At 47.9% G+C, this 11247-nt stretch overlaps 2 protein-coding genes across 2 annotated transcripts in view; one reads left to right on the forward strand and one right to left on the reverse strand.

Moving 5' to 3' along the window:
- NT5DC2 (5'-nucleotidase domain containing 2) overlaps window positions 1-6645 on the reverse strand; it is a 28851-nt gene extending 22206 nt beyond the window's left edge. The window contains exon 1 of the mRNA XM_055805855.1: window positions 6138-6645. Coding sequence (XP_055661830.1) covers window positions 6138-6420 — 283 coding nt within the window. The 5' untranslated portion in view covers window positions 6421-6645. The remainder of the gene's footprint in view (window positions 1-6137) is intronic.
- A 103-nt stretch (window positions 6646-6748) lies between these two features.
- LOC101919355 (ubiquinol-cytochrome-c reductase complex assembly factor 5) lies at window positions 6749-8948 on the forward strand. The gene is made up of 3 exons (XM_055805861.1): window positions 6749-6848; window positions 7100-7271; window positions 8584-8948. The coding sequence occupies exons 2-3, from the start codon at window positions 7121-7123 to the stop codon at window positions 8649-8651; spliced, it is 219 nt and encodes a 72-aa protein (XP_055661836.1). The 5' UTR covers window positions 6749-6848; window positions 7100-7120; the 3' UTR covers window positions 8652-8948.
- The last annotated feature ends 2299 nt before the right edge of the window (window positions 8949-11247 follow it).

Here is an 11247-nt window from a genome sequence, read left to right on the forward strand (position 1 = left end):
ACAGAGGAATGACTACAAAAGCAAGCAGTATTTTAAGGCAGAAGGGCTGACTTACTGGCTACGCAGCAGGAACAAGAGCTCTCTTTCAGTGACTCTGCTGGTGGCAAAGTTTCTGGAAGAGGCTGAAGACAGCGGACACAATCAGAGTACTTCCCACTGGGATTTTTAAAAGACTGGAAACATAAATAGGGTTCAGATGATCACAACTTTCATCTTCTCATCATAAATGCTCTTTGCACCATAAACAAACAGAGCTCCGCTTCCTGCCCTCACCTCCAGATAACTTGTGGGAAGATCTTTTTCTAAGCATACTCTGGGATTTGCAGGGTGTTATTTTTCTTCCTCACAAGGAAACTGACACAACCATAATCACATCACGGTGCAAATACCCAGAGTTTTCCTCTTCTAATGAAAGCACTATTTGCAACCCACTTGCTGCTACTGTATCCCTACAGAGAGGTCAAGCTCTTCCAACATTCACCATCTGCAAACATTTATGACAACACATTTTGATAGACTGAGAGCAGCACAAAATATCGTTGCCTGAATCTCATCTCTCCTTTCCTAGGAGACATGAGACCCATCTAGATTCAACAACATATGCCAGCTACAACTTTTGCAAAACTACAGTCAGGAAAAGCTAAGGGAGCAGTATGATTTTGTAACAAGGAAAGGGTAGCCTAAGATTTGCCAAGCGCATGAAGTGAGTCTTATCTGTGATCAGAAGCATAAGCAGAAACTGCCACAGTATGATTTATGACGTATATTTAGACCCACTGGATGAAGCAATATTCCTCCCTGCCAGCCTCAAACGTACAGAGCCTCTCCACTGTTCGCTGACAGTCTCCTGCCCAGACCATTTCACCCCACTCGGATATTTTTGTCACTAACTTACACAGCATGTTCTCTCTTAACTTCGTAAGAGCCAAAAAAGGCTGCATATGCTAGCCAAAACACTTTATCACCATTGCCTCACACACAGCGTGTTCCCTACGCACACCTGCCGGAGCACCCCACACCTTGCTGTGCTTCCTATCCACACATCACGGTCACCAGACCAACGCAGAGCAGCTTGCTGACAGCTTGCTCTTTCCACGCCGTCCTCCTCCATCTTAAATTTACAGTAGTTTCAAAGTCACTGATCTGCTAGAGAGGAGGAAAAAACTCTGGGTTTCAGTCCAGGGACTCATGCTGCACGTTTGGCTCAGTGTAAATGTCCATTTGCAGCACCCTCCTCAATAGAGCGGCAGGCGTCCATCTCCTCTTTAAGTTCACACAGTCTCTCCGCAGGCTCAAACTAGGGCAGGGAAGAGACAGAAGCTGGGAACACATGCAAGATCAGTTTCTATACCAGAGCCCAACCATGCTTGCCTTCCTGAGCCAGGTTTTAAGAAGTTTGGGGTTTTGTTTGGTTGGTTTGCTCTGGTTTTTTTTTTCCTCTCTGCCTGGGATCTTTGCCTCAGTTTGCATGGCAATTGTCAGGTCATAACAAACCGATGACACCTCCAGAGGCCCACAGAGATGCCATTTTTCAAGAATGATAGCTTTCGGTTTTTCCTCTGCCAAGACACCGTAACAGATTGCTGGACAGATACAATAAATTACAGTAAGAAAAAAACAAAATTAAATCCATTTTTGCTTATTAAAAAAATATAATCCCAACTATTCTTTCCATCTGGGTCCTAACTGGAAAAGGGAGATGATACCAAAAGTTAGTCACTGTCTACTCAGCACTTCACCCAGGAAGTATGATCTAAGGGAGAACCGCCATGCGTACATCTGAGGACAGTAGGAAAAAAACCTGCTCTTGCAATAGATAGAAACCCCTGGAATCTGCACACTTGCACAATTTGCTCCGGTTTGCAACTCTGATGGTTTTAAAGGAAGTGTCTGCATATCCATGGTACATGATGAAACTCAGCAACAAAGGCAGACCACAAGAAAGCGTGTTTGATCTCATGCATTTTTTACACGTGGGTGTAAATACAAGGTGAACACACATTGCCTTCACCTTACCACTTTAAGGGCCCTGAACAGCTGCTTAAAACCAGAATATCTTCATGACAGCACAAGCGTCTCTTCCCAGGCAATAGCCCACATTGTTAGAAAGCAATAACACTCTATTTCCAACATGACAGCAGAGACGGAAACAAAAGCAGGTAATTAACTGTGAGCAATGGTTAGAGATGCCAAGACACCATATGGCCCTTTCTGATGTGAAAAAGCTCCAGTGCCAAGCACGTCCCATGCTTTTCTGAGCTCTCAGGGGTACCAACAGCATCATGCAGGAAACACTCCATTTCTCTCAGCCTCAGATGCAGCATGTTAGTGAAGAATAATACACACACACAAAAAAAAGGCAACTCACACCCACCTCTCACACCCTTTGTACTCCCAGAGGTCTAGCACAGCAGACATCGCACTAATTTCTTTGTAAGACTAGCAAGAAAAGGAATGATACTGAAAAGCAGATGGCCACCATCCTCCACATTCTTCATGAATCAAAAAGTTCCCTTTGCTCACACTGACTTGCTTTCTAAAGACAAACTGCCAGTTTTCCTCCCTTCCAAGTACCTCTTTATCCTTTTTTAAGTGTTGTTTTGTACCATTTCCCGCAAAGCCCTCCAACCCGCTGAAGACGCCTCTACCAAGAGGGTAAGGAGAGGGAAATACTACTTAAAAGAACATTAAATGACAGAGGAACCATATTAATAGAGTGCTAAAAATTACTCTGGAGCATACTCTTGAATTTATGCCATTATGCCTAAATATTTTGGCATTTCTCACCAAAAGTGAATGAACACCAAGCAAAAGTAGTGTTAAAAAATATTGCTTCATGCCAACATTACATTTTTTATATACACAAAGGCACTAGACAAATGCTGCTATAGGAGTTCTTTACAAGAAAAAGTGTTTACATTTAGGGAAAGCAGGATTGGGAAGTTAACATAACTGGTCGCACCTCCAGTTCTGGTTGCTAATTGTCATTCCCAGTCCCAGCTCAATCCATAGGTGCCACAACCCGTGAGACATGCACACTCCCTAAGCAATTTGCAGGGCATTTATTATCATAGCACTAGACTAGTTTACTAGTTTGACAAGGAGTGAGTGCTTCAATCTTTGTGCCTGCTTGAAATTAGCAACACAAGCAGAACCAAAATGTGCTGAACTGTAAAAAACACCTCTGCACCACACCAAAATCACTAATGCAATGATCACACAGGGGTGTCATCTCTCCCACTTCCACATGTAATGGGCACATGTCGCTGACTGCAGTTTGCATTATTTAGATGCAAAGGTATCTCTGGATCTACACGACCTAAAAAGAGTAAGGACTACCTCCGAGCTACACCCTCAGTATTACCAATGCTTAATCAAGTTCTTGCTGTCTGCAAACTTGTCTCTATCCTCAGTAATTCTCACATTTAACCATGATCAAGCTTGTCATGCAGAGGCAATAAGTTATTTTAAAGTTTCCTTAGGAAAGCTGTTTTGTAGCCATGTTTACAAGTTAGAAAGATCTAGAAAAAAACATATATACTTGCTTACAGCCAAATCCTCACTCACTTGCCCGTTCCACTGAGTTTCAGGATTGGATGCTTCCTAGAGTGCAAGACTTCAAGCACTGCTTACTGAGAAAGCGTATCAGCCTTCCTTGACACTTCAGATATCATCAAATCAGAATACAACAAGTCTTGCTCGACACCACCCTTCTGACAAATGCGATTATAGTTTTCTTTTTGGCAGAGAAGGAAAAAAAAAACTAATAAAAGCACATTAGGTGGAAATAGTAGCCTCAAACTCTTACAGGTAATGAAATTTGGTCCTAAGAGTCAGTGTTGCAAAAGACAGGGGGAATAATGAAGAGCATGGCTTCTCCTGAGTCAACACGAAGGGGAGGTTTTACCTCAGCAGCACCTTTTGTATAGCTGTGTTGTGCTGTTGTTTGTATCACCACACAAGCCTGGCAGAACACAGACATGTTTCTATAAAGTTGAGAACTTCTGGTGCCTGGGCTCTGGCCACCAAACCTGTACCACTGCTGAGCTTTACTGCACAGAAGCTCTTGTCCTACACATCCTGCCCTGTCCAACCTGGTCAGCATTTATCACTGCAATCCCCTCTGCACAAAAATGAAACGTTGCTCTACAAATCAGGTCCTAAGCACAAGCTGGTTTGAAGACACATCGTAAGTTCTCCTGGCAGAGATCTCTGCAAAACCAATATAGGACAAAGGACTTCCTAAAGGTGGAGCTTCAGATAAGGAAGGAGAAGGTGGCACCACAGGAGCCTTCTCAAACTCAGTGCTGGTAAGTATTGAGATGTGATGATGTTTTCAAATCCATAACCAAACCATAGACTTTCACTTTTATATCTGAGTTTGAAATCAAGAACAAAGGAACAGGCTGATGCCACGTTTTGCACGTCTCAGTGTAGTTGTCAAACCAACAATTAAAACCAACATGGACCAAATCTGTTTATGTCTCTTCTTGACAGGACTTGAATAACAGCACAGTCTTGAAAGTTTGGTTTGGGCAACTATTCTTTAAACAAACGAGGGCTGCCTTATTCAACATGTCTAATAGTTACCTGAAGGTTTGTAAAGAGTCTGCTCTGTAACACATGGGCTACTTCACCCAGCTTCATTTGACCTTTAGTCCTGCTAATTAGTTCTCCACTCAAGTAATTAATAACTGTATCTTTTGCATCCCAACAAAGTGCAACTGTGTGAACACAAACTTCATAATCTGCCACACAGTAAACTGAGAATTTTCCCAAGAGATGATGATGCAGCCTATTAACAAATTTGCATTTATGGTTTCAATACTGTTACGGAAAAGAAAAAAAGTGCCTTTGTGGGTATTAATGTCCAAACACCATGACAAGTCTTGCAAGCTGGAACTTCTTTCAAGCAGTGGTGCTAAAACCACAACTCAGTCTTGGAGCAGGGACTTAACATGAAGCTACTGTCCTCTGTCAGCACCTTGTACTGCCTTCGACAGCTCAGGCAAAGGAGCTCACATCCTGCAAAAGCTGGAATGCAAGGATTCAGTGGCCAGTTCCTTCACATTTCTGCATCATGAAGGCCTTTCGATTTTTATGTCAAATCTCGTCTACTGGAAGGTGGGGAGGAAGACATGACAGCACTTGTCAGTCTCAGAACAGTGAGACGGTTCTTCCAGATCCCTATGGCTGGCTGCCATCCTTCTTCAAACCTTAGAGAAACGAAAGGTAACGGAGAGCTATTGAACAGCAGACACAAAGTCACACTTCCTAGCTCTCCACAGTGCTTACCTTCAGCATTCCAAGAATCAAGAAACCAGCAGGAAAGTTTCCTGCCCTTCTGCCATGAAAGCTTTTCTTATTTTTTTCACATTTTTAGGCGAGTTTAGTACAGTGGAGGTCTGCTGCTGCCAAAAAGGCCACAGCCCTGTTTTACACATGGACAGATGTGGCTGGTGGCATGAGTTTTCCCCTTGCTTAGCAAGATTTCCATGTACCCAACCGAGCCAGTAATTTCTTGGTCTAAGGACCAAAAACACACATGCATGCACATAAGTAAAAGGTGTTTTGCATCTGTAACACAAACTAAGCTCAGGATCAGGAGACACCCTAGCAGCTACAGCATCAGCCCTCTCCATGCACACCCTTCTGCCAACCGTGAGTTACAAGCTGGACCCTGGACTCCTCACCACCTCAGTCAGCATCACTAGACAGTGATGCTGTCCTAGTCTAACCTCGTTTCCACATGGCAAATTAGAGACAAATGCAACAAGCCCTTTATTTAGCCCATTTGCCACGATGACACTCGTGTCAGGGAGGCCAGTCGTCAAGAACCCCACTCTGCACGTCCTGCAACGCTGAGACCAGGGATCTTCCCAGAGGGAAGCCCAGGACGGGGAGAGGATGATCAGGGCCATGTTTCGGTAGAAATAACAGTCCCCGAGGGCCCGGCGGCGGCGGCAGGCATTGCCAGGGAGAGGGCTTCCAGCCCGGCGGCTGCACAGCGACAGGCACGTCCCCAGTCCCGCAGCGGGGGGAAGGCGCCGAGATGCAAAGGGGGGGGAGGGAGAAAAAACAAGGAGAGAGGCGGAGCGCGGCGGGACGTGGCAGCCGGCGGCCGAGGCGGCCCTTACCGTAGACCAGCTTCTTCATCTCGTGGTACCTGGCCCACAAGTAGGTCTTGGTGTCGGCGCCCTCGGCCGGGAGGGGCTGGCTGCCCGCGGCGGGGCCAGGCTCGGCGCCGCGCCGGGCTCTGCCGGCGGCCGGCGGGTGCTGCTCCTTGGGCTGCCCGTGCCCGCCGTCCCCGGGGCACTGGCTGGCTTTAGGGCGGCAGCTCTGGCAGGAGACGGCCACGGCGAGGAGCCGGGGGGCCGCGCCGCCGCCCCTCCTCAGCGCCGCCATGCCCAGCGCAGCCATGGTCCCGCCGCAGCCTCGGGCAGCCCGCGCTCGGCCGGGGCTGGCCCCGCTGCTCCGCTCCGCGCCCCGCCGCCCCGGCCCGCGGCGGCACCCGCCGGCCGGCCAATCCCCGCCACCCCGTGTGCGAGGGGGCCGGGCGCGCCTCGGCGAGGGAGCCGGGGGGCGGCGCTCAGCGCCCGCCCGCGGAGGGGGGCGGAGGGGGGCAGAGGGCGGCGGGGCCCGGGCGGGCTCCGCTCGCCGCGCTCCGGCCCCTCAGGCGGGGGGCGACGGGGAGAGGGGCGGGGAGGGGCGGTGGTTCCTCACTGCGGCCCCGCCCCCGTTCCGCCCTGGCCAATCAGGCGAGGCGAGCCGCCCCGAGCGCTGTCACGTGAGCGCCGAGACGACCTTCCTGTTCGGCTGCTGGGGGGGCCGGGCGGCCCGCGCTGGAGGTGAGGGGCGCGGGGGCGCGGCGCTGATTGGCTGCGTGGGGGCCGGGCCGGGGGCGGCCGAGGGCTGCCATGGTGGCGGGGGCGAGGCCGGGCTTGGTTTGACCCCCGCTCCGGGCGGCTGGGGCTGCGGCACCGCGCCGGGCCGGGCTGGGCTGCCGGGGGCGGTTTGGCCGCGGGGCGCCGAGGGCCGCTGTGCGTCCCGTCCCGTCCCGCCGCTCACACGCCCTCCCCCCGTTTCCTTCCCCGCCGAGCTGAGGGCGCCGGGCCCGGCCATGCTGGTCAGCAGGAGGGTGAAGCGCCTCTTGCAGCTGGTGCCCGGGAAGCGGCGCTTCGGCGTTTACCGGTTCCTGCCCTTCTTCTTCCTGCTGGGGGGAGCCATGGAGTGGTTCATGATCAACGTCCGCATCGGCAAGGAGACCTTCTGTAAGTGAGGGCCCGCGGGGCGGCAGGAGGCCCCCGCAGCGCTGCCTGTGCGCGGGGGGCACACCGGGGGCTGCAAGGGGCACGGCCACGGCCAGCCCCCGGCCCTCCCGCGGGCCTGGCACCCCCGCTCTGCCCCCCCCGGCGGAACACACCGGGCAGAAGCCAACAAAAAAACGCAGCTGGGTTTCGAATACTAAATTAAAATTATTATATTTTTTTTTTACACTGAAAAAACTCGCCAGGGTTGTCAGAATGTCGGTGTAGGTCAGTCCGAATGTGACCGTGTCAATTAGAAAGCGGGAAAACGAGTCGCAGGAACTTGGCTCATGGCGCTTAGTTTCCAGCAGTTAAAGCCTTCAGTTTTAATGTGGCATTCCTCCCTTTGAGGAACCGTGCTAGAAATGTTTCTGTACTTGGGGGAAAAGGATCGGCCCTACCATGTTTCATGGGAAATCTAGCTGAGTCTCCTGGAGAATAAACCGGGTTGATACAGTTTTCGTAGCTGACAAACTCACTGCAAACAGAACTGCTGCCCTGCCGGCTTCTGAAGGCTGGGGTTTGTGGGGTGGTTCAGTTGATTCCCGAAGCATACCTGCAGGGCAATAAAGTCCAGTTAGAAGCTAAAGCACAACATCTGTGTAGCAGCTATGATATTTCAGCTTGAGACTTATCTCAAAAAAATAACTGCTATGCCTAAATGATACTATGCTGCAGTAATAATTGTGCGGTTTAGCCTTATTGCTGCTCCATGGTCCGTGCGAAATGACAACACACAACTGATAACCTTTTTTTTCTGACAGATTTCATTTGGTGATAGATATTTAGGAGTGATCGGGGGGCCTCGGGCAGGAAGAACAACTAGGAAGTCTATGAGGGTGGTTACATTCCTGTTTTCTTTATTAAAAAAATAAAGCTAAAATACTGAAGCCCTGCTGGCAGTCCCCAGGCATTGACTTTGTGCCTCTAATTTAATTTCCCTTCCGCTTCAGCTAGTTTAGGCATTTGTACTTTTAATCACCCTCATGGGAAAGTAGACAAGGAATTGACTGTATCACATTGGAAACTTAGTTTTCCTATAAAAACATTTCATCAGGACTGATGTGAAGAACTTTAGCCTGGATGGGAGGGAGAACATGAGCTATTTTTAAATGGTAACAAGGATTTGTGTTGGCTTGAATTTTCAGTTCCCTGTCAGTCAGTGTCTGCAAGAGAAAACTGGAAGAGTTTAAAAAGAAATGAAAGGCTTCAGGCATTTAATAGTGTCTTGCACTTGGAAAATGCTAATATAAAAAAAAAAATCTTTTTCTGGCAGATGATGTTTACCGTAGGAAACGATCTGAAAGACAGTACGAGGCAAGGATGGGAAAAAATGAATTTTAGCAGAAATGTTTCAAGGGACAGGTCCTGAATGCTTCAATTGTATTAATACCAAAGAAGTGTTACTGCCACGTGGACTGCAGGAGAAGATTTTGTCTCTGCAAGATAAACTGTAATCTACAAGTCTGTGTAATACACTCTCAGATGGTTTTGGAAGTTTTATTCTTCTTCAATCTACTTCCTATCCTTAATATTTTGTATTTAAGCCAAATACAGTAGCAAGAAGCTCATTGTGTTTAGGCCTCTGCCACTTATTTAATGTTTGTTTAGTACTTCTAAATAAACTACACAGAATAAACAGTCTGGCTACTGCTTTTCTTTGCTTGATGAGACACCATTCTTGCAACAAGACCAAGGGGAAAGAAATGTTACATATTGCATACATAGTATCTCAGCACATTAGAAACAATGGAGAAATAATATTAGAAATAATAGTTTCCTTTGTAATGAGAGAATGTACGCTGGCATCTGATTTGTTTTCTTCCCGATGTGGCACAACTTAAACTAGGTAAAAAGAGGACAGACTCACTGCTCAGTGTTTACTCAGCCCACACTGTTTGGAAAGTCATCCGTGCATTCAGGCTCCAGTGCCTGCAAGTGCTGTAATACTCTACATTGCTACTCTAACAATGAATTGACCTGAGGGCGTTGGGGGAAAAAAGTCCCATGTGTACAGGCGCCAAGTTCAGAGGAACATGCAATGGCAGTCCCAGCAAACCTGAATTCTGTTTGCAGGACTCCTGTCTCCCCAAAGAAGAAAAAAAAAGAGAGCTAACTGCTGTACCCTGCACAGCCTTCACTCCCTAACACAGTGACACTAGCTCTTAGGTGCATGGGAACACGTCATGACTGTGCACTAGGATGACTGCTGCAATGTAATCAGTGAGCATCCTATATTAATGCAATTTTTTTTATTTCTGATGGTATGTGTATATCCCAAGGGTTCCACAAAGAAGCTGATTCTTAAGATCAGCCTAAAACCAAACCCAAGGCAGTTTGTATATTTAACGTGCATTCCTGTGCTAATTTCCAGCAGCCTTTTCCCACAGAATTAACTTTTCATCAACTAAAGAGATGATGGCTGTTTTGAAGATGTTACAGTGCAGGTACTCAAACTTGCAAGTAGAGGGTAACTGCTGTACTTCGTGTTGTGTCTTCCAAGGAAGGACTTGATCTGGAGGAGTAGCGCTACTTGTGTTTTCAGGAGACAAAAAAAACTGTCAGAGAATTAATGATGTCACCGTGCTGCTGTGTATTTTGACAGCAAATGAATTACTTGGAAAAATCTTCCATTTCAGGAGTAATAAGAACCTAGATTTTAACTTTGGTTCCAAGGTAGAGCCCAAGTTCAAAGACTCCTGCACAAGCTTCTTTTTCCAGTCACAGATTGTTGCACTGAAGTAAATCCTGACTGTAGCAATACATTAAAGAATAAAGCATCAACAAAAAGCTGGATTCTGAGAACTGCTGAGCTTTAGCTCTACCTGCCTTTACTTCTTGAGCCTTCTGGATCTCTCTTGTGCTTGGCTTCTATAGAACAAGTAAGTTTTTCAGTATCTTTGGGTTTTTTAAGAGCGAGCTTGTGCCCTAGTTCCTTCTTAGTACTTCAGAGCCTGCTGTGAAAACCGCCTGTGGCTTGGCTTAAGCACTCCTGTAACAGCAGCAAGTGTGTTTCACAGACCTTAGTGAATCGAGGTCCATTTTTTCACTTCAGATCTCTTGCTCATTTTGCAGCAGTGTTTCCCATTTGCAGCAGAGAGTACAGGCATCTCTGGAAGATATTTGTCTTGGGTGTCTCCAGCTAGGTAAACATAGAGCGAGGCAGGCTGCAGTTGCTCACAAGAAGTCTGGCGTCAGGGAGTTGTATGTCACTGTTCTTTGTGACCAGCGCAGGAATAAAATCTTTCTCCAAGCTGGCATTGTATCATTTCAGGCAACACAGATCTGTTACGACAGATGAGACTTGACATTTAGAAATCTCAGCTGTGTGTATTTTTCATTCCACAGTGTGTTTGCTAGTGCTGATCCTTTGTTATTCCGTGATTTTGCCAGTCTCTCACTAATGCTGGAAGTAAGACTAGCTGTAAGGCCCCAGTGCCCAGCCATTCCAGTACTGAGCACACTGGGTGATCTAGTATCAATTTTTATTTACACCCAATCTTCAGTGGCCAAGGTCTTCATTTGGTTTCTCAGTTTTATCCCCGCTGACTCCTAGTTCTGTGCTTTTTGCCTTCCCCAGCGATCTCTTTCCCACCATCTTTCTGGCACTCGTGTCCCCATTTCCTCCCCATCCTCCCCCATCTGTCTGCTGCAGTGGTGGGCAATGGGAGGAAGCAAGAACTCTCCCTCGGCTCGGAGCTCAGGCCAGCACTGGAACCATGCCGCCGCTGCTGCTACGCACTGGGAGCAAGCCAGGAACACAGCTTTCGTTTTAAATGCTGCTGAGCCCCTGCCAGCTCTAGGGTTGAGCGCATCCATTCCTTCTTCAGGGAGTTCATCTGCTGTCAGCCCAGAACGCAGCTCAGCATCTAAGAACAGTGGTCTCGTGTTCATTTGCAGCAGGCACAGCAGGAAATTGAGAATTAGCGAAGCATTTCTC

Source organism: Falco peregrinus, chromosome 5, assembly GCF_023634155.1.
Source record: "Falco peregrinus isolate bFalPer1 chromosome 5, bFalPer1.pri, whole genome shotgun sequence".
Classification (NCBI taxonomy): domain Eukaryota; kingdom Metazoa; phylum Chordata; class Aves; order Falconiformes; family Falconidae; genus Falco; species Falco peregrinus.